General features: G+C 34.2%; 3 protein-coding genes across 4 annotated transcripts in view; all 3 read left to right on the forward strand.

Annotated features, from left to right (window-relative positions):
• The window catches only part of LOC115238170 (dexamethasone-induced Ras-related protein 1), a 22,327-nt gene extending 5,912 nt beyond the window's left edge, over nt 1-16,415 (forward strand). Inside the window, exons 2-6 of the mRNA XM_029811766.1 lie at nt 7,539-7,840; nt 8,880-9,037; nt 13,821-14,007; nt 14,119-14,329; nt 14,584-16,415. Coding sequence (XP_029667626.1) covers nt 7,704-7,840; nt 8,880-9,037; nt 13,821-14,007; nt 14,119-14,329; nt 14,584-14,802 — 912 coding nt within the window. The 5' untranslated portion in view covers nt 7,539-7,703 and the 3' untranslated portion in view covers nt 14,803-16,415. The remainder of the gene's footprint in view (nt 1-7,538; nt 7,841-8,879; nt 9,038-13,820; nt 14,008-14,118; nt 14,330-14,583) is intronic.
• Nucleotides 16,416-19,523: 3,108 nt separating this feature from the next.
• Nucleotides 19,524-26,463, forward strand: part of LOC115238157 (peroxisomal membrane protein PMP34-like) — a 10,210-nt gene continuing 3,270 nt past the window's right edge. The window contains exons 1-9 of one of the 2 annotated variants that reach the window (XM_029811744.1): nt 19,533-20,080; nt 20,450-20,717; nt 20,799-20,859; nt 21,514-21,580; nt 21,777-21,925; nt 22,356-22,472; nt 23,393-23,640; nt 23,756-23,823; nt 23,958-24,487. In XM_029811744.1, the coding sequence (XP_029667604.1) occupies nt 20,646-20,717; nt 20,799-20,859; nt 21,514-21,580; nt 21,777-21,925; nt 22,356-22,472; nt 23,393-23,640; nt 23,756-23,823; nt 23,958-24,102 (927 nt within the window). In that variant the 5' untranslated portion in view covers nt 19,533-20,080; nt 20,450-20,645 and the 3' untranslated portion in view covers nt 24,103-24,487. Of the gene's footprint in view, nt 20,081-20,449; nt 20,718-20,798; nt 20,860-21,513; nt 21,581-21,776; nt 21,926-22,355; nt 22,473-23,392; nt 23,641-23,755; nt 23,824-23,957; nt 24,488-26,463 lie in introns of those variants that run through there. The other variant, XM_029811745.1, reaches the window with a different exon arrangement.
• LOC115238158 lies at nt 24,642-26,422 on the forward strand. The gene is made up of 2 exons (XM_029811746.1): nt 24,642-24,934; nt 25,224-26,422. Exon 2 carries the CDS (start codon nt 25,252-25,254, stop codon nt 25,747-25,749), a length of 498 nt encoding a protein of 165 aa, XP_029667606.1. The 5' UTR covers nt 24,642-24,934; nt 25,224-25,251; the 3' UTR covers nt 25,750-26,422.

Below are 26,463 nucleotides of genomic sequence, written 5' to 3' on the forward strand. Positions count from 1 at the left end.
TCTTACAACGGTATTCTCGGTAGCTTTCGTTATATTTTTGTAAAAGGGAAGATTGATTACAGATCAGTCCCTCGTTAAAATTAAGGCGAAAAATTCCAAAACGGTGATATAAAAAAATTCCTTGTTTAATCTATGAAATTCTATTTCGATACCGGTAGGCAACTAAAAACGGCAATAGTACATTGACGTCGAGTTACGCCCGGCTGATTGATTACAATCGATTATCGATTCATCAGCAACCGATGCGGGATTGTTGCGCTCTTTTTGCGTTCCATCTCTGATACGTGTAAAGGTAGGAACGAATACGGAGAGGGGACAAACGCGTATGAATAAAGGCGCGGGGAGCCCTCGTCCGGAGTGCGGTTGTTGAATCGCGATTATTGATCAATAGAGACAATCAAGCTCTTAATTACCGGGACGTGACCTGGCATCGGCCGGAATTCGGTGCCGAGCTTTTCGTCGATTAGCTCGTCGGGTGAAAGCATCCTACCTTACACTCGCAGCGACTCGCGGGCTGAAAATAAACTTGCGTCGTCTCTCCTCTAAAATTATATCACGCTAGATATACCCTATATCTATACGCGAAATCTCGGCATCCCACGTGCAGGAGATATATTCGCGAGTGAACGACGATGACGACGATCTGTATATATCGAATAGTACCTCGGTCACTTCCCTTCGTTCGCTATTTCCTTGACCTCTCTTTCCAGAGACGATTTAATGAAAATTTAATCGGACATAATTCTATTCTACTACCTCTTCCAATTCTCTTTTAAATTCCTAACGTAATTAACTTTTACTTAAAATTAGCTAAAGAATAAGCGATTGTATTCTTATTTCATGAAATGTTCTAGACTTTAGCTTCGGAATTATATTGATTGCGTTGATATATTTTTTCTCAAAACGAATCTGCTTCAAACGGATCTTTTTTTGCATTCGCGCATAAAATTTACGACACCCCTATACACGTTGTACCGAAGTTACTTCCGAAGGTACGTCAACGCAGGCCTCTTTTAGCCACCGCGGCTGACGTTGACATGTGCGTCTATCTATATAATGTTTGCTCGTAAAGGACATGAACTCTCAGCCTTCGCTGTTATCGGAGAGATCGTTGCATACAGTATAATTCAAACGTTACAATGTTATTCAAAGATAAGGATGTAGGAAGCGACAATAATAATAATACTCGCAATAACGACGTGTAGTCGTCGTCTGAAACTCGCAAACGAAATACAGTCGGCGAGAGCCGAATCTCCCTCAAATTACGACACGAGCAAGCAAAAGCACTCAGTGGCAGTACGTTAGCGAGTAGTTAGTCCCGAGTTAAGTAACGAGAGGCGAATTGCAAGAGTACCGGAGGGAAAGTCGCGGATCGCGCCGTTGCATGATTCGCGAGATTTTACGCCCGCAAACTCGAAAGCCAAACAGCCGCCGAAACATCGCATAAAGCATCACTTTTGCGAGAGAAAGAGAGAGAGAGAGAGAGAAAGAGGCCAAATCACTTTTCTACTCGGAACGGATGGAACAACGTATCTGTACCACCTAATTACGAGGGGCAATTTATTGGCGAATTGAGAGAGCTCCGGGGGATTCATCTTTACTCGATTATCGCATGCATTAGACAGACCTTAAAGGCTATTCTGTACCACATTCTGTTGGCGCTATTTGTGTTGTTGTGTAAGAAACAGAGAGAGAGAGAGAGAGAGATATAAATTAACTTATAAATTAATAAATTAAACAATTAATTATAAAGTAATTAATAAATTTATCATGTAATGAATTAAACAAGTAAAAATTAGATAAGTAATTAATAAGCGAAATATTAAATAGAAAAATTGCTCTGCATATTTGATGATTTCTTAAAAATCAACCGGGTATAAAGTCTGGAGAAAAAGATTTCTGGAAGAATGGCTTTTAACTGACATCTTTAACCACCTTGTTTCCGTGGCTCAGGCGAACGATCAGAACGAACGACCGGACGGCAAAGGGGGGTATCACCCTTAGGATTAAATGGGGCGGAGTAATCGTTTACCGTCGTAATTATATACTTGCATAACTCTAGGTTTATATAATACTACTGTCCGCCGCGGCAAAAATTATAGGAAGTTATGGAATTACAGGAGCGCGCGTGTGGTGCGGATGTTTTTAATCGCGTATCAAATCGAGCGAATGAAATATACTGCGACGATTAACGCATAAATGAAATATATATTATCGTCAACAATAATTAATTATTCATGAAATAAAATATACAGTACAGTTAAATATGAAATATCGCTAGATATCTGGCAAAACGCATGACGTATACAGAGTGATACAAGTGCTTTATAAATGCAAGTGAGCTATTACAAACGTACGCGATATGTAAAGCGGAGAGAATTTCCGTTCAGAATTTATCGCGTCCTACAACGGTAAATAAAAAAAAAACAAAAAAACAAAAAACAAAACGTTATATCGCGTAATCGATCGCTCTTAGAACTGTCGATGGCGTAATAACGATATATTACGTAAGTTTTCTTAAGCTCACGTTTAAGACACCTGCGCAAACACCGGCCACTATCTTGCCCCGGTCTCGCTTGTCCAGAAAATATTATGTCACTGAATCGTTAAACGCGCGCGCGAACGTTTAACGCGCGTTGACGGACGAATCCGCTTAGCTCGCGATTAAGCCGCGTAACATTAAGAGGATAACGCTCCGCGATACACTCGTAGCTTTGTTTGATATCGCGCGTCGAGGATAGGTCGAATAACGTCCATGATAATCCGATTGTCAATGTTGCCGACACTATCCGAACGCGATCGATACACCTTGTTGTTCGGTTGTATCAGAAGCCTGTACGACGGATCGCCGGCGTTAAGAGATCAATGTTCTTCAAACTCTCGTGCGCCGATAAGAGCTTTGTCGTGGCGCGTAATCGAAAAATCGATATCACATACACGCGTAGGGCGTACACATTTGTCGCTCGTTCTTTTACGTTGTGTTATATCGGCGACTGAAACGATACGGTAATGTGTAACGTGTCGGAGAGTTTAAGTTTCGCGAATGTAAATTCTTCGGGAACGTGGAATCTCATTAATCCACTTTTTTTTTTTCATGCAATCGTTAAATAGAGATTAAGATCTAGAACTAACAACAGTTCAGTTATCTTTAATTTAATCTCTTCTAAAGCGGAGGCATATTATCGAAATCTGCACGCCTCACTGGCGGATTCTTCAGCTTAGCAAGTTTCTAATGTCACTGCTAAAAATATACGCGAGAGATGCATCGTGCGATTAAGTAGCTCGGATCTCTGTATATTTTCGATCGAGATGATTATCCGTGACTCCTTCGCGGATAGACAAGAGATAGTGACGAGCTACAACATCTGCATTTACACAGTCTCGTAGTTTAATCTAGTTTGCACCCTCCTATCATCAAGGGCTATCTATTACCATTTGCAGAGATAGATTCATCGCTAGACTGTAAGCAGATCGTTACTACTTCGCTCAACAATCGCCCTTGTCTTCGGCAGAGGATCCGGGAGTTATAACAAAAAATATCTCGGTTTAATCATCTCGCGATATTCACGTAATATCTCAACATGTCAATTCGCGAATATCGATTGATTTAACATCTGTCCTTTGCTTTTACAAAAGGTAGAATAAAATTATCTCAGAGTAGAATTAATAAGAATATCCTTTTCTATGTTTCTTTATAAAATTATATTATATGATAAGAATGTTTGCTTTGCAAACTCATCTTAAAAAATTATTTATTAAAAAAATTAAAATTATTTATCAAAAAAATTATTTATTAAAAAAAATAAATGATAAAAATCTTCTTAATGATAAAAGATTTAATCTTACTTTAGTTTAATTGTCCCTTTATAGAATTTCACACAGAAGTATTGAAAAGGAGAGAAAATAGAAATCTGCAAACTCATCTTAAAAAATTATTTATCAAAAAATTTATTTATTAAAAAAATTAAAATTATTTGTTAAAAAAATTATTTATTAAAAAAAATAAATGATAAAAATCTTCTTAATGATAAAAGATTTAATCTTACTTTAGTTTAATTGTCCCTTTATAGAATTTCACACAGAAGTATTGAAAAGGAGAGAAAATAGAAATCTTCCTTTCTTATATATATTAAATCTAATTCAAGGAGAGGAAATAAAAAGATTGTAGTAGATGCGAGATTAAAGTCAACCGACTTTGCTGAAAGCGTTTATAAATCCTAAAAATAGTAACAGGGACACGTTCGACTTTTATTTCGAGATATATTTGCGCGACGAGAAAAGATACGCGAATGGAAGAAAACGTCGATACTACTGAGACGTATCGCGAGACGAATAACACTCGCCACACTTGCTTCGGAGATAGAATATGACGTTAGAAGCGATCCGGGCCAATATACATATGCTTTTCCCGTATTTCGCTTTTCGTACATTTATAGTTAATACGGTGAAAAAGGATAAATGTAACTTCCCATTTCCCCGGCCTGGAACGGAGATAGATCTCGACATCGACGGCAATAATAGCCCTCGACGCTAAAACAATTGCGGTCAGTAATTGCGATCTTGCTCGGTGGTTTAAGAGCTCGACGACGCGTTAACGACCGAAATGCAGCACAAATGGGCTCCCGAACGTTGTTCGAAATAAAGACTAAACGAAGTTCTCTCTTACTCGCCGCGCGAGTTACGTCTCGTCGTTTGTTAAACTACAACGAATGTGTCAGAGTGAATCGTACTATAATTGTCGGCAGTGTGTACCGTAGCGAGGATGGAACGCGTTCAATTACATTTAAAATAGGTTACCGCATTCCTGAAGAAAGAGAGGGAGAGAGAGAGAGAGAGAGAGAGAAAAAAAAAGAGAAGGTAATATACGTGCAACGTGTTTTAATGGGAGCTTTAATAATTGCGACCCACACCCTCAGCACGGCGGGCATCAGGTGTCTTATTTAAATATTTATAAAGCTTCACCTCTTGCGTATCGTCTTGAAACTGAAGTACGCGAAGCGGCACGCTGCTTTGTCCAGAAAGGTAAATTTGCCGAGCAGCGACGAAGAGCATCAAGTTTACTTCATGTATTTTTCAAAGAAGCGCGTCTGCGGGGATCCTCGATCAACGATCCGTATCGCCCTGCAATTTTCCTCTATTTATTCAATCTTTGAGGAAAATTTGAATTAATTTACATTAATGATGATTAGTATAACTGATGACAAATTTTTACAATTTTGTAAAATAAAAATAAATCGAGGATATTTACGGTATTAGAAATTATTAATGAAGAATTATTTGTAAATAAGGAGTATCATTGATGTAGTGTTTTTTTTATAAATTTAGTGGCATTAAACAAATTTTTAGTTTTCAGTAAAAACGTAAAGTTATTTGATTTTTCTTTTTCTCTTAAAGAGAAATCTTATAATTAGATAAAACGACTCAAGTAACACGTCGCTATTATTCATAAAATAATACTGTCTTTGTCTCTTCTAATAAGTCTTCTCTAACTGTCGTGCCTAAAGCGGTGTTAAGCGATATTCACAGAACTTGCTTCGTTGCAATCATTAGTCCTCCATTCAAGGCGCCCAAGTTAGAAATGCGCAGCGTTATGGTAAAGGTATAACGCGTTCTATTATCCTGCCAGTTTCTGCAACTGAGTCGCATCTGCGAATATCCAAGTCGCGAGAATAAACTTTCCAAAGACAAACACGAAAAAGAATGTTATCGTTTATCGTATGGGATCCCTGCTGCTTAAGTGCCAAACCTCTCTCGATACTGACATTCGAAGGATATTAGCATTCAAAGGACGTGGATTTTCGTATGACGGAAATAAATTCTAGTATTATTCCTCTAATAAGTTTTCGAAGATTTAATATTTAAAAACTGTGTAAGTTTCAAGAAATAAGAAAATTTCAGCAAAATCTATTTTCTTTCTAAATAATATATATTAATTTTTAAAAAATATAAAAAATATATATTTTTGCACTTTTTTATCTTTGTACTTTATAATAGTTTTTTTTTAATAGAAATACACAAATATTTTTCAATTATGTGAATCATGCAATACTTGTTTTTGTCTGCTAAATTTAACATGCATGAGTATGCGAGGTGTGTCAGGTATTTCAAATTTATCTTAAAATCTTCCTGGATGCATTTAAGGAACCCTCCGATTCCCATGGCACCTACGCTATCGCGCAAAGTTCCTCGCGTTTATTTAGCTTTTTCCCTCTAAACTTTTTCGCCAATGTAACAAGCATCCTCGTTAAACTTCGTAAAATATGTAATGTTCACAAAGGGCGCAGCATTCAGGATGATTTATTAGGAATCGTAAATAATTTAATCATAGAAATCGTATTGAAGAAAAATAAAAATACGCTTTAGGGTCATGTTTTATATTCTTTTTATAAAATGGAATTTTTTTCAATATTATTATTGCATGAACAACTTTCAGATATTCTAATATCAGCAGAAAGCAAGAAAAATATTCAAGAGGACTTGCATGAGACTATAAAATGTATCTGGAGTGCTCGCCCTGCACTTTATTTTCCCTTGGCACTTTAATAAAAGTACTTTTACCAAAGTCTTCTGCCACGAATCAATCCAAGAAAATCCAATCGGAGTTCGTGCCCCGTGCATTCATGCTTGGATCTCGAATATCCCATTCTTTCTACGCTTCGCAATTCCTTCGGGATACGATATCGTCTGCATGTCTGGACATGATTGTTCTTCTTCTTTTATTGGAGGAAAATCAAGCTTGAGACTATTAGAGACAACATTATTCGTCACGTTGTGCAAAATACGTGCAAAGACCTATGTAATATTTTATTAAATTCATTCAAAAAAATTTTGAAATCCAATAAATTTTTCAAAATTTGATGAAAATTTGTTTGTAGTCTTGCGTTAAGGAGATTTGTACGTTATTGAAGTTTATTTATATGAAACATAAATAATCGAGAATTTATATCGAAAATAACATTTTTATTGAAAACCAGGAAGTATAAACAATACTATCTCGCTTTTTCGATTAAGATATTTTTTCATATTATTGTTTGATATTATTTATTGTCGATCTTGTGTTCTTACAAAACAAAAGAAAAGTATTTCAATTTAAAAATGTATCTTTAAAAGTGCATTGAGGAAATATAAAATTCCACGCAATAATTTTTTTATATACACGTATACTAAAAAAATTTTCCAAAAATTCAGACACATTTCTGTCTGAAATTTTCCGATCTGGGTGTTTGAAAGAAATTTCAGATAATCATTAGAGTCGTTTTTCTGAAAGTTCAGAAGAGTGTGTCTGAAAATTCAGACAATATGTCTGCAAAAAAACTGCAGACGCTTTGTCTGAAGTTTCAGTCAGTTTTTTTTTTTTTTACAGCGTATCGCTCTGTTACATGAAATACAGGTTGTTTCCGTCCTATTCCAGTTAATTAAATCATGCGAGAACTTTGAAATTCAACGCGACACGTACGATGTCCCCGAGAGTGGAGAGTAAAAGGGATTAAGGGTTAATACCACATTCGCGGATGGTGTAATTTCCATTTTCTCCACAGCTGGAGGCGTGCGGCCGACTTCTGTGCTGCGTGCAGAGGCTCTGCAGAGGCAGAAGTGCAGCCGACGAGCCCGGCGAGCATCGGATCAACGCTCGCGGTCGTCGAGGAGCGAAAGCGGAGCCGGAGCTGGTGGAGGGTCAGGGTCCCTCGGGCCCGGAGGATGGAATGCTCGCTATGCCCGTCAGCCCGAGTCCCGCATCCACTTCGTCGCAGGAAGACGCTTGCAAACCGCCACCGCGTAACTGCTACCGCCTCGTTATGCTCGGCAGCGCCCGTGTTGGAAAGACCGCCATTGTAGCACGGTAAACGCGCAGAATTGACGAACCGACGTTAAACGAGGCTTTGAGACGAGAGTTTCCCTTCTTTATTCGTCCTCGTCCCCTCTGACTGATATTTTTATAAATATCCTCTACATTTAATATAATAATTTACATAGAAATGTTTTATTCGTTTATTTTTAATTGTTATTTGGGTTTTTCCAATATTTTCCATTAAAATAATTGCCAGATTCCCGATTCGTTTATGTTGTGCGAATTTTGGTACTACGTTCTCTGCGTTCGATCTTCTAAATTCTGTTCGTCGCGCTCTCATTCGCAGATCGATTACTAATAGCGCGAAACAATATGATTCAATTAATCTTTGAACCGTGCTGTCGACCTCACCGCTTATTGTGTTTGCTATTGTTACATGACCGCTGCCACCGCGGGATAGGATATCGAAAAACCGAGGCCGCCATGTGTTCCTAGGAACAAAGCGTAATTCTTTTCAACTGGATCGGCCTGCTAAAATTGCTAGTTAATCATATTTCTTTTCTCATCGAGGGATAAAATTAATTCGCTAGCTTGAAGTTATGTCGACTATTCAGAATCGATTGCAATTATGCGATCCTTAAATTCTAAGCGCATTTTTCGTCCACACGTGCGCATAAATAGCAACCGCTAATGAGTTCATTTTAAAAAGCAAGATAGACGGTTTTATCTTTTCGTTCGATTTGCATCTACTTCGCAAATACTTTATGTATTTTATATATTTAATTAAATGGAAAAAAGCCTTTTATATATACATATAATTTTTACATTATTCAAAATACAGAGAATATTATAAAATTACAATAATTAAAAATATAAAACACTATTTTATTAATCGATTATATAAAAAAAAAGATATTTATAAAAATAGAAGTAAATCTAAATTAGAAATTCAAAAGATAACTATATATCTAAAAGATAATTATATTATATAATAAAGAGAAAAGGATAAAAAAACATAGGGATCTCTTTCTCTTTGTCCTGAAATGACGAATCGATCGCGTGGTTAAAATCTCTATCGTTCACATTTCAGATTTCTGTTCAACAAATTCGAGGAGAGCTACACGCCGACGATAGAGGATTTTCACAGGAAACTTTATAGGATCAGAGGCGAGGTTCACCAGCTTGATCTGCTGGATACAAGCGGAAACCATCCGTTTCCGGCTATGCGACGATTGTCCTTCCTGACGGGTAAGTCCATTGACTTACCTCCCCGGAGAAATGCTTCGTTTCAAAGAGACAGCACGCATTCATGGCGCCGGGTGAAGTTTTCGAAAACATATTTCTATCGATTTTAAAATCCAATTCCGGACAATGACGTTTAGCTTTAATTTAATGGCTCGGGAAAAATTAATGGATATTTAATTCTTGCACGAGCGGATGAAAAATTGCACGTTTGCGGGCGCGGTGCAAATACACCGCGATGCATTTTGTATGAGGATACGCCAGATTGTGGTAGATGGAAAATCAACCACGAAAACCTCCAGACGCTTTCTATTTTGCCGTGAATACAGTTTGGTAAATCTTTAAACGTTTTAAATTTTTAAACGCGCGAACGCGATTGTACGACGAGATGTTCGTCTAAAGCTTAACACCCCTTACTTAATTAATACTTGAATTTTGTATCGGCGCTTTTTCGACGGCGGAGGAAACTCTCGTTCCCCGATATAGCGAAAAGATGCTTAGAATCATATAAGTAATCTTACAATGAAAAAATGCACCGAGGGTTTTTATCGTCAAACTTGCGCTTCGAAAGTTTCACGACTTTTACGAAATCTCATATTCCCGGCAACGACAGTTCGCTACGCCGTGCACATGGGAAAAGTTCGAGGGTAAAGCCTGCCAGGGGTAATGTCGGCTGTTACCGGAATTTCTGCAAGCTTCGAAATATGAAGTTACACGCAAAGTATCGCATGAATTTCGATTAATTTTGCAAAATCGAGGTTTATACGTTACACAAAAAATGTCATTTTTTACAATAAAAAGTTTACAATCTCACAAATATCAAAACGGTCGTAACCCATCTAATTTTATTTATTTATTTCTTGCCTTTTTATATCTGTTAAAAGCATTTTATTATAAGGTTGAGCATATTTTAAAAATTATAATCTTTATCATTTTTTTGCTTCTTCATAGAGGAAGCTTTGTTTTCGTGACAAAATTTTTTTTCGAGTTTTCTATGCCAATAATAATAATATTAAACTAGACTGTTTTTTTTAAAATGAGTTTTTCGGGTACACTTGTTTGATTAATTGACTTTTTACACTTAGTGTGCATGTAAATCTCTAAACATTGTACAATGCATTGCTTTGTATTTATAAATTAGAGAGACACGACAATCCAATATAGTGCCAATCCCCAAAGTTCGTCACAATATTCGAAAACGTTAAGCGAAAACGGGATGTTCAACGGGTCGTGAGTCCGAGGGACGAGGGTGAAGACGCTTGTGATAAGTGGCTGATAGTATCGAAGGATCTTGTATTCGCGAAAATGCGAGGGGATGTACGAAGGGTACATTCGCTCGATAACTCAGTTTCGTCCCCCTTCTTTGCCATCTGGTAGCTTTGTCCCTACGGCACACACGAGGCTGTTTGTGTCCTATCGATTTTCTACGTAGATCTGCCTTGTCCCTTGCGTCACGTCACGTTGCCATCTGCACCTGATAACCTGATATCGGCCCGTGCCGCTGGACGCGCAACAATTGCATCAGCGTCGCGCTTGTCAAGATGGAAGATGGACCAAACTGAAAATACATATTTACGCTCGGACGTACATACATGCAAACGTCACGTCGGCTGGCGTGAAACTATTATAATCTAAGTTGCGATCTATGTATAACGCACAATTCCCAAAACGACGCTATCCGGCAAAACAATGGCAAGTTACAGGAGAGTACGACATACAATTTAGATATGAAGATACTAAAAATGGATTTTGTATTTAAAAATTTCATAACTATTAATATATATAATATTATTTATATTAATTTTACAATTATTTTCTTTATTAAATAAATTATTGTATTTTGTAACAATTTTCTTGGCTTTTTACGGTTAATATTTGATGCCCAATATATTTATCTTCAATTCTATAATTATTTAAAAGGAGAAAATAATGTTCTTTAAAATTTACACAATTGTGTGTGTGTGTGTGTGTGTGTGTGTGTGTGAAAACGTCCGATAGCAATAGTTTTCCCCTGGGAACTAAGTACCTCAATCCGTTGTATATTTTTCTTTTTTGTTTGAGCCGTGTTGTACAAATTGCACTGGACGGAACTGATACTCGTCTCTCGCGAATTTGTTCTACATGCGCCTGAAAATGACCATGTATCATCGCATGTCGCCCCAGTAAAGGTGACCCTCGCATAGAGGCTTACGGCAGAATTAGACACGTAAATCCGAAGAATTTTTAAATTGCCGTCCGTGCGTGCGGAAATCAAGAGAGCCACCGTCGATGAGAATTTCATCGTCGCGTTTTTAGTTTTGTATTCCGCCCGACTCTCGTGCCGCTAGAAATTCCGCGCATTCGGCAAAGAGTCACGACTCCACATTTTTCCGGTCGCATTTTTCTCACAGCTTCACGGAGATCTTTTAATAATTCATAAATCTCTCGGCCGATTGACAAAAAAATTTCACCCATCAATATCAGTTCGCGTGTTGATGATAACGTTTGCGTATTCTATAAACATCGCGTTTATATCAAGAATTATTCGGTTTTATCAATTATAAATATTTAATCACGGGTATTATTTTTTTTTTCAAGAATCCTCTCTTGATATAATAATTAATATATAAAATCATAAATGTATATATATGTATCACTTAAGTTCGTCGAGTGAGTAAAAAAGGTTTACGCGAATCCGTCGGAATATGCCTGAACATGTAGAAACGCGATATGACCCCGATTCGAAGACAATGAGCCTTCAGACGGGGCTCCGGCTGTTGCGAGAAGAGAGAATTCCTTTCGACACCAAAGACTCGAACTTTGCCGCATAATGGCTGACATACATATATTTTCATCTCGCGGCGCGAGGACAATATCGGACCAGCTTGGCGCGTTTCGTGCGAGTAAAATGTTTTGTGACGCTCCATGTGGTAGCTATAAAACAGTAGGATTTTCGAAATATGAAGGTTGAACTTAAAAGGCTCCTCGACAATGTAAGGAAGCGCAAAAATAAATTAATTATCGAATATATGGCTCATCTTTATTGAAGATTATATTGAGTTTGAAAATTATATTTGCGAGAGGAAAAGAAACCTTGTTATATATTGGATGATTGCATAAGTTTGTGCCCGATTTTCATAGATGGCATTAAGTTACTGCATGATATTACTAATAATGTAGTAGTAACATGTATACAATTTTGCGACTTAATTATATTATAAATTTATCTCGATAGAAAGCCCTCTTATCCCTCCGCACACAAGCAGAGTTTAAGACACACATCTTTGTCACGAGATCAATAATTGGAAAGTATATACACATGTGATATATCAAGCTATTCTGTTGCGTTTTATAAAATTAATTAGAGATAAATAAAAGAGTAATTAATTTTCTGACAAAGTATATATTTATATAATAACGTATGTTATTAATTATTATGTATACTATTAATTTAATTATAATTATAAAATTTACATAATAATATAAAATCATAATAGATTCTTGATAGAAAAACACAAAATGCTTTTCAAATTTCATTCCACTAACGCGCAGTTAAAGACGACGTTATTATCACACGAGGTACTTAGCGATATCTTTTAGCGAGAATATATGCGATAATAAAACCAAGTGGAACCCTGTGTTGGCAAAGCAACGTTATTACCGAGCTTACGTTCTATATGTCCGGTTCGTCGAGTTTCCCCATCGGACAAGCTTTTTGTTCCTCCGCAAGAGCAGCCAATTGATCCAGCTCGTCTTTTTGTCCGCGACGCATTTTTGTCGGAAACAAGCGGAAACAGTGCGCTTCGTAAACACGAGACCCGGAATCGTTACACGCTACACTACCGTCGTTAGGGTGGATTTATAAATAAGTATACGGGGAGAGAGAGAGACCGCACCTTGTCGTTATGGAAATAAATCAGTCAGGATAAATATTCATAATCCGTAGCACACGCATGTGACTCGCGTGACCGTTATAATTAGTCCGTATGCAACAGCGTGCAGAGACTCTCCCATCCGGTTCGAAATAATTGCATTCGATGTCGCGTATAATAGAGATTTGAAAGAGACATGCGAAAGAGGCTCGATATTTTAAAATCACCTTTTGCTGCGCGTACTGTGAAACACCATTAATAGGGTTGCACAAGATTCAAGATAAGATAATATTCGTAAAAATATTGTATTGGTATTGAAAATTTCCGGAAACGTAAATCTGATCTTGAATCTTGGTAACAAAAATCTCGTCTTGTATTGTCTCGATTTTATTACCAATTTTTATCTAATATTGAACAATTGTTTAAAATAATATTTAACAATATATAATATTACTATTTATGTCATTTATTCCCCAAACACGCCTTTTGTAAATAATTATGTATTATTTATTTTGTTTATTGTATGGATTATTTCTAAATGTTTTTATTTATTAAATAAAATCTTTTATGTCTGTATAATATAAGTTATTTTTTCTCAATTAATTTATACATAAATATACCTATTTTAAAAATCAGAATAATTTTGACAAGGCCAATAATTTTAATTTTAATCTTGCTATTATCTTGATAACTAATAAAAAATCTTGTCTCGAATTTTAAAACAAGACAAGACACTATCAAGACTAGTCTTGATATCTCGTGCAAGCCTAACCGTTAATATAAACTCGCTTTACGTAAGCCTTATGTAAAAAATACGAATTGTTCGAGCTATATTTATCCGTAATATATATTTTTAATAATATTTAACGTTCTAAGAATAAATATAAGCGCGCCGTTTGGTGAATTGACCAGCTCAGACACGATAACCAATTTCGCAGGGGATCTCTTCGTCGTTGTGTTCAGTATGGACTGTCGGGAGTCCTTCGAGGAAGCCATCAGGCTGAGGGAAGCGATCCTCGAGACTAAAGTGAGCGCGACTCAAAGTGCCACGAAGAGCAGAAGGAGCCACTACAGTCTGAAAGTCCCTATGGTCATCGTGGGGAATAAATGTGATAAAGATGTAAAGTACGTTCTCTTTCCCCATTCTCTTAACTTTGGTCTTATGAATAATATCTTTTCATCATCGCATCTTTGAGTCGTGTAATTATTTCAACAAATCTCTCGTTCACTTTATAGAACGGTCACGGTAGAAGAAGCCGAGCAATATTGCGTAAGTCAAGATGAATGCTGCATCTTCGTGGAGGCATCCGCGAAGCGAAACTATCACGTGGACGAATTATTTTATCAGCTATTCGTAGTGGCAGGTCTACCTCTGGAGATGGCTCCGAATCATCACCGAAAAGTACCGCTTACCTTTGGCTCGCCAACTATGCTACCGCCGTCGCAGGTAATTAATGATTTAATGCTCGATGCAGCACTTTTAAAAGTTCGTTAAACTATAATTTTCCCAAGATTTTAATCAAACACTCCTGTATTTGAAAGCCTCGCGTAAAATTCGATTAAAAGTCGTCGAAGCGCGCGGGACGATACGGGTGTGTTGTCTTTTCGGAGTCGCATCGCGATCGATTAAACGAGGATTACCTTTCGCGATATCGATAGGGACGGCTGAAGAGTCTCAAAGAGTGACGCTTTTGTTTCCAGCCGCGGCACAAAGCCACTCTCAGCATAAAACGTCGGCTGAGCGATGCTTGCGGCGTCGTGGCGCCGAACGTGCGACGTCCCAGCATAAGAACGGACTTAATGATCATGCGGACGAAAACGTGCTCGCTCGCGGCCGCGAACGAGAACAACACACCGGGATCCAGGATCACGCTTAGAACAGGAAGAATCGAGTCCAGGAAGGCCTGCACGATACAGTGATATTTCAAACAATTGTCACGCGCGCGGACAAATTTCTATAGATATATGAAAAATATGATAACGCGTTTTAAAGCGATCTTTAGAAACGAGTATCACTCTCTATTTATACGATCTTTGTATACTTCTGCCTATTATAATTTTACTAGAATTGTGTACGAGGTACTATCTCTGTTTATTTTAATTTATTGTGTATATAATTAGCGTTATTATTATTATTATTTTTAATCTTTGATAAAAATCGCTCTTCTTCCAATATTTCTTGCAGGACGAGAAAAGTAGTGATAACTGAATTTGTGTTAATGGAAACCTCATATATGCGATCGAAACTTTCAGGTCTACAATTGTCAGACTTCACTGGTAATACGCAGATAACGCGAAACGAATACTCGCGGACGAAGATCGCAAGGGAAAATCATGTTTAAACCGACCACGCTACTCGCCTTAATTAATTAACGGAATATAGCTTTAGCGTAATGTCCCGAAGGTAAATATGTATAATTAGCTTAAGATGTGATCGAGTGAGAGAAAGAGAGATTGAGAGAGGTAAGCCGCTACATTAATTAATCGTCCTCGATCAAACGCTAAACGGGAAATCAATACTTCGATTAAGAGGGATAAGATCGTTTGACATTTGATCGGAGGGTTCTCCGGTAGCAAGATGATTGAGTTGCAAGAGGGAGAAAGAAACAAAAGAAAGAGGGAAAGCCACGTACTCTTCTTATTAGAACAAATTTTTATCGAAATTATTCTGGAAAATTCTTCACGATGAAAGGACGATAATGCAAGATCGAGACTTGTCAGTGTTATGTCGTTATATGAGATTGCAAAAAACACGATGAAAAAAAGCTTTTTATCGAATTGGTTAACTGCGCCCATCGTAGCCTTATTCAAGTTCTGACACATGAAGGAGAGCGTTTATATTTTCACATAAGATCTAGAACGTTATTAATTTCATTAATTGCGCTCGATTAAAGGAATGAATTTGATCGTTTTTCCTTCTGCTGAATTTTTCCGTGTACATCTAGCGGATTTTCGTTCAGGATAAATAGCTCTAAAATAAATTTCATTACATTTATGACACATTTCGTATTTTGTTCGTGCACGGTTTGTCATCTTCGATTAGCGAGACCGCATTGTCAATGGCGAGACACGCATTATATGCCACATGCGTACATATAAAGTCAATCGATACTTTTGATATCTCAATCTTCTTTTTTATGCATCTCAAACCTGTTAATACGGGTCGAGCAAATGCGAAAAAATTTTTCTTCTATCGATTGCATTTGCACTTGAAAAATATTTAGTTTAATCTTCTTGCATGTTTATTTTAAGCATAATCAAATAAAAAGATTACAAAAATTAAATTCGAATACTTTATATCAGATTTTAGCAACACAATAGAAAATTTATTTATGAAAAAAGCTAACAACAACTTCTTTCTTCTTTCTGTCAAATTATCGAAAAAAGAATAAGCATATTTATTCGATGAGCGAAAGCTATTTAACGAATATGAATTTATTGAAATTGTGTGTATGTGTGTGTGTGTGTGTGTGTGAAATTTTTTTGTTCTTTTAAAAAAATACATTTTTCCTGTAAATTGCACTAAAAAAAAAAAGTTGTTACCTTGACTAAATGCGTTCAACCGATTACTATTTTTTTAATTAAAATATTTAAGTATTTAAATTAAATATGACATATTAAATCTAAAACATGATGTATTTGACTTAAATACTTAAATATTTTAATTAAAAAAATGGTGATCAGTTGAACGCATTTAGTCATGTTAACAACTTTTTTTTTTTTTTCTTAGTGCACTGATTCGATGGATGCATTTGGACCGATGGGACATTATAGGCACATGTAGATTTGTGAGTATCCGAGATATGGATAAGCATCCGTTCTCTTTCCATAGACTCGGCCATAGTTACTCTCTAAGGTACAATCGATGATTTGACCAATTAGGCGGCCCGTAAATCGATTACAACCGAAAGCAAGCGCAGAGCTGTGTTGCTGCAATCGCTAAGAACAAAGTGAAAAAAAAAAAGATTATAGTCGCGAACATGCGCGATTGTGCTCGCATTTTTGTATCAAATAAATGACATTTTCTCCATGTCTTTTTACAATTTTTTGAAACCATACTTATATCTAGTCTCCGAACAAAGCCGATGCTGATATATCGATGTTTTTCTAAAAAAAGAAAAAAAGCAATTTTTCACACCGAAGACAATATTGCGATCAGTTTCCAAAGCGAGATATGGATTTAATAATTGGACGCTTGTTCTCTGATCGCCTGGAGCGAGAAATGGATTTAAACCAGATTTTCATCATTAACGCTGCGGGCTACGATTTGTCGATTATCGCCTCCGGCAATTCTATCTTATTGGTTTGATCGATAACTCTTCAATCGAATTTTCTCAACTATTAATTGCTTCGTTATGGCGGAATAGAAATAATTGTTATAACTAGATGAAAACGATATAAAACTCAGTGCATTCATTAAATTTTCGAGAAAACTTCATCGCGCATTGAGATAATTTCAGCAGAAACACGTCTGATTGTGATTTTATAATTAAAATAATATAAAATGGCATCACATAATTTAATGTGTTTTAAAATTGTATATTTATAATTTTTTTCAATTTTTCAAAATTATACAATGTATTTCTCCTATAACAAAAAAAAAAAAAATTCTTTTGAAAATATAAGTATTTTAATTAAATCGATGTATTTTTTCGCGCAATTTCCACGTTTCAAAATTTTTGCGTTAAATTTTGTTCTAAAGTCGTATTTTAAAGATTTTCAAATGCACATGGTAAATTAAATTACACGAAAATGCGAAAAGGCATTAAATATTTAATTGATACGATTGAAACTTTTGATCGGAAAATATATTTTTGTAATAAATATTGGCCATTTATTTGCATTTTTTGACGTTTTCAATAAGAAAAGATCACCAATTATTCTCGTTGAAACTAAAAGCACTAGAGAACCGTTTTGTTATCTGAAAACTAACACAAGCGCAACAGTTCAATAAAACTAGAACAAAAAAAGACTTGAACGAGTTTTCGTTGTTGATTGAAAACAGCGACACACAGAAATAGTACACTCGGGGTAACCGTGTTAAAAATACCGCGTCTCACAAAGTATGCTAACAATAAGATCTTCTTTTAACTTGATAAATTAATTTAATAATACAAAGTATATAAATACTTCTATAATTATTCACTTTCTCACAAATTTAACAGAAATTTTCGATATTAATACATCTTGCATTTTATGATATCAATCAAGGTAAATATTTTGTAAACTATCTTGCAATATTTTTTTACGACATTTAAATCATATAGCTATTTTTTCAGATGAAGAAGATAAACATGTTATAACTTTGCAGTTATTTTAATTTAATGCTTATCTAGAAAATATACATATAATTTATATTTATACTTTATTTATTTACATATATTTATTTTGTTAATTACTTTAGCGATAAATTCCATTTAATTTTATGTATGTTCAAAGAAATTAATAGACAAACACGAGCATTAATATTAATTTTAATGATATATGTATATATGTATATATGTATATTACGTAGATTTCCCATGGGAGATTCTCGGTGAAAGATTGAAGACGTTCAAACTTCTCTGATTCAAAATTTACATTTTGTCAAGGATGTATGACTCATGAGATAGGTTTGAAAAAAGCCATCACCGTTAACAGCAGTTTGTATTTAGGAAATGGGCACGATTACACAACATACGCATTCCACGGTCGTGGAATGTTTAATTAAACTCTGACGAGAACTTAGAGAGAATTCCAGACAATGTGCGACACAACAGAGATCTCTGTATACGTACAATTTATACCTTTGCAACGCACTGTTGAACCGCGATATTGGTTTACAAATTTAATTCCACGCACAGCGTGGTTTATCTTACAAGATTGTTTTGATGAAAAAAAGAACTATTGCTTAAACATGAAATAATAATATCTCACCTTGACAATTTTCATATGCAATCGTTTTTCTGATCGGGAAGATTTTTTATTGGAAACACGCGTAATAGCAGAATATATCCTATTCGTAATTATAGTAATGCTAACAATTATTAATTTTGTCGACAGCTATTGACACGATTTAGTTTAATTAATATAAAATATTTTCCCTTTGTTAGAAATGAAACAATACAAATTATATGAAACTATATTGACATCGTAAATATGCGTAAATATATTTCTATGGCACCAATTATTGTATTTCGAATGGCACTATATATGTATATATATTTTCGTGTTTTTAAAATGTTCATTTTTCTTTTTAACATTTTCTTTAATGTTTTGAAATTCTCCAATACATCTCTTTTACAAAAAAAAAAAAAAAAAAAAAAATGTAATTAAAATGACGTAATATACTCTCGCGCAATTTTTGCGTTTCAAAATTTTCACATTCGACTTTTTCTTAAAATTGTGTTTCGAAAATTTTTCCATATACATTGTAAATTCCAGGATAACGCGAGAAACGAGATTATAAATATATTTGAAAAATGAAAGGAGCGTAACGTTTCCAAAAAACGATGCATATTTTCGCAACAATTTCCGAAATCGCATTTGATTTTTTTTTTCCTTTTAAAAGCGCAGGAGGATGTTATCTACTAACCACCAACGATCACCCTTTCATCAACGCGCATGCACGCCGTTGCCTATATCGACCTCTTCGCTTCTAAACACGCGCGTTAAGAGCGCAAGCGTGTTAGCTGTATGCCTGTCCGCCACGTCGAAATACATCGGCAATATCTCGAGTGCGGGTGGACGCGAATCAACGCGATCGGATAACGACGGCGAAAATTGTTAAAGCCACGAAACGATAATATCGTTTCGATAAAGCGTTCTCTGAATAAAGATAACATACGTAGCGTATCGTTAAAACAGTTTGCGCAACGGTCGCGCGCTAGTCGTGAAGGCTGGCATCGAACGAGCGTGTCATGGACTTCCTCTTATATAAGTACTGCGTCTCGGAATTTATACACACACGATAGTATCAGTGCGTTCGTCACGCAGTGAGCAGTCGCGGTAGATAAACGCTCACCGGCATATTGCCGCGGCTGATTCAATGCGAAAATTACAAAACTTAAAGTGCAATTGTGAGAATTATTAAATAATTACAGACATAAAATCGCAGTATAGGAGAAAAACCGCGTTGGGATAATTTCATTTAGATTTATGTCAAATCTATGAGATTGAGTGATAACTAGAACGAGAATATTTTTGCTATGCTGAAAAAGTAAGTAAAAAAAAAAAATTTATATATATATAATATATATCTTTTAGAGTTATACTTTTGTTAAAAAGATTGAGGAATTAAATTAATTGAATTAAGACAATTAAAAGGTGTTAAACTTTTTCCCTATATTTTTTGTAATTGTATTCTTTTATAAAGAATATATGAATTAAAGAGAATTAAAAAAAAAAAAAAATCTTTTACGCGTGCAAAAAATAAGATATATAAATAAAACTTAATAGTTTTTATTTTAAATTTAAATAATATCAGCTTAATGATATATCAATATGTTACAAAGAGATGAAAGATCTCAAAAACAAATTCCCAATTTGATTATAATATATATTTTGTTTTACCTAATTTTTTTTCCAGGACGATTACAGATAGTATATTGTAAGAAGAAGTTTTAAAAGTGTCATCGATCGATCGAGATATTTTGCAGCAATGTGTCACGATGCGGTTTGAATTATATTATCCGCGATGTTCGTAACAGCTCCTCGAGATAGCGAGTGAAAGCCAAGTTTATATTACAATTTACGATCTAATTCGCTTTTGAAACTCCGTTAAAATGGTTGCCGATGGACATAACAGAAACATCTTTACCTACGACTCGTTGGTACACGCGATATCCGGTGCAGCGGTGTGTATATTGTATTTTATACGATATCGTACACGTGTGTATTTCCACGCCGAAAGTAACTTTGACATTTCGACATTTCAGGGTAGCGTGATCGCGATGGCAGCCTTCTACCCTCTGGATACCGTGCGAAGTCGTTTACAATGTAATCCATATTTATGTCTATCGAATTTATATACGTGACAAGCCAATTTTGTACTTGTTTCATTTACAATATGCATTGAAACATCGGCAACAAGCTTTCGATAAATGCGATGTCACTTTTAAATAATACTCTGTTATTCTCACGACTTCATTACCATTAATGCTTGCAACGCGCATATTTAATTACATTATCATGTTTAATTGTGAATATTCATATTATTTGCACGTTTTATAGGTTTGCTTTTTATTTATGAAAACGTTTATGCTTATTTATAATTATTTTTTATACAGTTTTATAAAACGCTACAAAATATGGTATTATTATTTTAGATATAATAAGAATAAGATTAGAACATTTAATATAAAGTATACATACATTTATAATATACACAGTGTGTATATTTTATATAAAAATATTTGAAATATATAATGATAATAATTTAGTAACAATTGTAATAATTGTAATAATAATTTTATAACAACGCACGGAAAATAGAAATATAAAACGGCGTAAGAAATCTTTGTAAAGAGAGAACGGTACATCATTACATATTACACAAGTCTCAATCATTACAATATTTATATATAGTTCTCATCTTTTCCACACTTTAATTTACATAATGATCTTATGAAGAACCTGTTCTTCTATTTGTAGTGGAAGAGGGACGACAATCGAAAAATACGTTGGCGATTATACGAGAACTCGTTGCGAAAGAAGGACCGTACGTATTTGCAAATATGCTTTTTTGTGAAGAGGGATCCACGTGTCTTTCTTTTGAGCGAATAAATGTCTCATAGAAATTATAATCAATATTTCTAAAAAATAGAATAAAAAAACTTGGATGAGAAATTATTCTGCATTATCAAAATTTCGAAACATATGATTGAAATAATTTAATTGTCATTCGTTTCTTCAAGGTGGACATTATACAGAGGTATGGTTCCTGTTCTGCAAAGCTTATGCGCGAGTAATTTTGTTTATTTCTACACATTCCATGGTTTAAAAGAATTGAGAAGCAGAAGAAACCAAACGGCTGGCAGCGACTTGTTTATCGCGTCGATCGCTGGTACAATTTCAATTCATTAATTATTTATAGAGAGAATTGCTTGAAATTGTAATCATGTTTTATATAACAACATACGTTTTTTTTTTTTTAAGCAGATAAGTAAGGCATTGAAAGTTTTTAAATTGTAAGTGATTAAGAAAAGATAAATTAATTAAAATATAAAGTATGCAAAAATAATAATATTCTTCAATTTATCTTAAATATACTTTATTTACAAAAAAAAATTTAATTGATGAGGATGACATATATATAATAATATTAATAATATTGAATATTAAAGCACGTTGTATTGGAAGATTGAAAAATGGAAAAAAGAAAAATGAAAAGAGTATAAAAGAAAAGTAAACTTTGATCAAACTGCTAACTTTATTACATGTAATATTGTTAGAAACTTTAAGACACCCTCTAAATCTATTTCTATCTATTCCAGGTATAATCAATGTTCTTACGACAACACCTCTGTGGGTTGTGAACACGAGATTGAAGATGAGAGGTATCGAAGTTACTCATCCAGAAAGAAATAATAACGAATATACTACTTTGTACGGTAGGTATATTTCATATGAATATGCATGTAATATATGTCACATAATTATTTGTCATTATTTTCTATATTTTCAATGGTAATTTCAATAATACTTTATTTACATCTCAATCAATATTAATGCACCACGTATACATCTTCTGTCAGACGATGTATGCGTCGCTAATATGTATATGGAAATAAGCGTCACTATATGCTGGGAACGTTTGCGTCACCATTTAAAATGCGCTTACGACATTCAATAAGTGGCGTGATATTGCATTATATTGAGGGCAAATAAATTATCTTGCGAGTTTATAAACTTAACACACAAGAAATCAGACATAAATATTGAAACATAATATAAGAAAGTTAAATGAGAGTCCATAATTTTTTTAACAATAGGTTTATTATTAGTTGCAATTATTGTAAAAATCTTGCGCACTTATCTTGCATTTATATATATGCCAATTAAAAATGCATTAGGTGAAAAAGTCTGCATATTCATTGGAAATGGTATAAATAATTTATTAGAGGCGATAATTTTTTGGATTTTAGAGGAAGAAAGGGAAAGAAAAAGAGAGAGAGAGAGAGAGAGAGAAAGAAACTAGTTATTATTTATGTATTTAAATTATTAAATATATTATTTAATTAAATTTATTAAATTATCTAAATTTATAATAAAATTAATGAAATTAATAAAATTTATTAAATTTGATTACATTTAATAAATTATTAAACATATATTGTGTAAAATATATATTCCTTTAAATTTTTAAAAGTCAATATTCCAAAAACAAAAAAATTTTTTAAAGATTTTTTTAAGATATTTTTTATTTTCAAAATTATTCTGTAATATATTAGTTGTCATGTAATGTTGTTTCTATCTGCACATTGTTTTTATCTGTATATTAGATGCTAGATTATATCATCATTTTTTACAGACGGTCTCATGCATATATGGAAATACGAAGGTTTGAAACATCTGTGGGCAGGAACATTGCCGAGTCTCATGCTCGTCGCGAATCCCGCTATACAATTCATGACATACGAGAGTATCAAAAGAAGAATCAATGTATCTCTCGGCGGTGCTCAGCCACCGGCATGGGTTTTCTTCGCTATCGGTGCGATAGCGAAAACGATTGCTACGTCATTAACATATCCTCTGCAGCTTGTGCAAACTAAGTTGAGGGTATGGATAAATTACAATATTAATGACATTTTTAGTTTGTTTTCTAAAAATTAACAAATGAACTTAAATAGAAAAATTATTGCATGATTTTAATCGATAAATATTGTAATTTCAGCATGGACACAAGTATCCTAATTTACCTCCAAACGCAGGCACGTTGCAAATACTATTCTACATTCTGAAGTAAGTGAAAATATGTTCATTTATATGAAAAATATATTATTTATGTATTTTATTTATTTTATTTACTATTTTACTTTGTGTATTTTTTTATATAATTTGTGAACCATTAACGAATGCATGATTTTTGCACACAGGAAGCAAGGGATAGCTGGATTGTACAAAGGAATGGAGGCTAAACTTTTGCAAACTGTCCTCACAGTCGCCTTGATGTTTTTGGCTTACGAGAAGATCGCACGATTCGTTTTCCGTATACTTTTACATAAGCCTATTCTCAGATAACGATTTGTTTTTAATAATAACACTACTAGGTAACCTTAAGTTATATAATCTTCAAATCAAATGCGTATTTACGAGTATAAATACGTACATACAAAATTTATACATTCCTATGAATGTTATTTCTTTTGTAATCTTATGGGACAAGTATAAGATATTAGTATTAAAATTATTACAATAAGGCAATCTCTTTCATACACAATTGAGAGTTTAAAAGAATTTATATCAATTTTCACTTTTCTGATTATCTTTATATATGAAATTATATATGAAATATATATAGAATTATATATGACATTAAATAAATAATTAAATGGGGGATAAATAATTAAATGCACATTTTGTATACTTCATACTAATCATCAATTAAAAAAACATATGTCAAGCTGACCAGCCAGAAATTAATTGCATAAATCAAGGAATCATTCGATAATCGAATTGGTGTTGAAACGTGCGATTAATAGTCTTATCGATGACAACGTCTCAGAAAGGAATGATTAATCGGGCGACGGAATTTATGAGAGTATTTAAGAAAAATGTGAACGTACTTGCGTGAGATACTGGCGAGTTCACGAAAATCACATCATCGTTTTCGACCACAACTTCGATACAAATTGAATCATTTGGTGCCGCCGCTTTTGCAAACGCGTAAAGCAAATGCAAGAAAGCAGGACAAAGAGGCGGAATGCGTAAATGTCATCGCGTGTCGCGATTACTCCTACAAGATCGAGCGCAGGCGATCTGAGGCGATATTAAAACTCCTGGCTAAACTTAAAATACGCAAATCATCTAAAAGCCAAGCGCAGTCTAACAGTTGCAAATCCGTGACTTCCAAGTAAGAATTAGTAAATATAAAAAAAAATTGCTCGATTTTTCAAATTAAAAATAGAAATGTAAATAACATAATGTACTGGATTTTCTTTATTATTATTAACGTTAGCAACAGCTTTGATATCAATATATAAAATAATCTCAAAATGTTTTGTGCATTTCGAATATTTTTGATATTAGTAAACGCTTTAACTTTTTTATAGCTTTTTTGTGTGAATATTAATTTTTATTAAATTAAAAGTGAAAGATAGAAATAAATAAAAATTATTATTGAGAAAAACGAATGATTTTAGCTATAGCGTCAGTCATGCTGGAGATACGATGAATCCACCGTCGCGTCGCAGTACACGCGAAAATGCAATTAACAAAGAACCGACCGACACGATAGTTGCTACGAAAAGTAAATTGGAATCAAAACCCACGGTCATATCCTATGATTATGAGGCAGCTATTAGTCAGCCCGATATCCCCTCGAAAATTGATAATAATACGCAGAACCCGAGCTGGTCGGACTCCAGCGACGGATTATCGGCGCCGATCAAGAAGAGAAGTCTTTATACTCGCGGAAAAGTAAATGTAACTACTAAAAAGAGAGGCATTGTTTTTAAATCGAAAATACAAACGAAAAAGGTTACGAAGATTCATCCGCAGCAAATTTCCAATGTCGTCGAGATTAAAAAAGAATCGATATCTTCCTCGGAAATTACTCGAGATACTGAAAATTTTGGAAAAGAAAAGATTGACGCTGTTACTGCGAGTCGCGAAACATCGCTTAATCTTCATCAAGTTTGTCTTAACAATTTTTTTTCTTACGATTAGATCCTCTATTAACTTTGCATTAATTTATGTAATATTTAGAAAAATTTGGTGCATTCGAGAGACATTCAAAAGCCGCCAGAAATAGCGGAAAATGATAAAAACTTTATGAACGTAGTTGTTCGCGCATCTCAAGAAAATTCATACGACGAAGAAAATTCTAAAAAAATTGATAAAAATGCAAGATTGTATATTTCACAAAATAAGACTAGCAAAATTCCGCGCATAAAGCCTAATTCCTTTTCATCTGCATTTGAAGAATCTCATGTTTATTCAGTATAATTTTTTGATATATCTATTATCGATTAAAATATTTAGCTTATTAAGACACTTATTTTTTAAATTTCTTGATTTTAAATAACAGAATAGAAAAGTGCCAGTGAGGAATAAATTAAAATGTTTTGTAAATATGAAATCACCCACAGAATACAGTGAAGAAAAAAAGTTAGTGTTCGAATATATAAAATATATAAAATAAGAGAATGTGGCAAAGAGAGAGATTGTAATTAGTAGAATAAATGTACCAGTATATAATCTCGTTAAAGAAAAAGAAAATATTACATCTTATATTTATTTATATAGAAAACAATATAATTACATTTTTAAATATAGGGATATATATACAATATATAATTACTTATTTTTAATTAATTTATTACAAACGATTATAAATTTATTAAAAACGATTATTTACTGAAACAGCTGTTTACTCATGCT

The sequence above is a fragment of the Formica exsecta genome, unplaced genomic scaffold (assembly GCF_003651465.1).
Source record: "Formica exsecta isolate Colony F162 unplaced genomic scaffold, ASM365146v1 scaffold323, whole genome shotgun sequence".
Lineage (NCBI taxonomy): Eukaryota > Metazoa > Arthropoda > Insecta > Hymenoptera > Formicidae > Formica > Formica exsecta.

What these genes read in the sequence shown, in the direction of transcription:
- LOC115238158 (XM_029811746.1), top strand. Translation starts at nt 25,252, where the DNA reads ATGAATCCACCGTCGCGTCGCAGTACACGCGAAAATGCAATTAACAAA.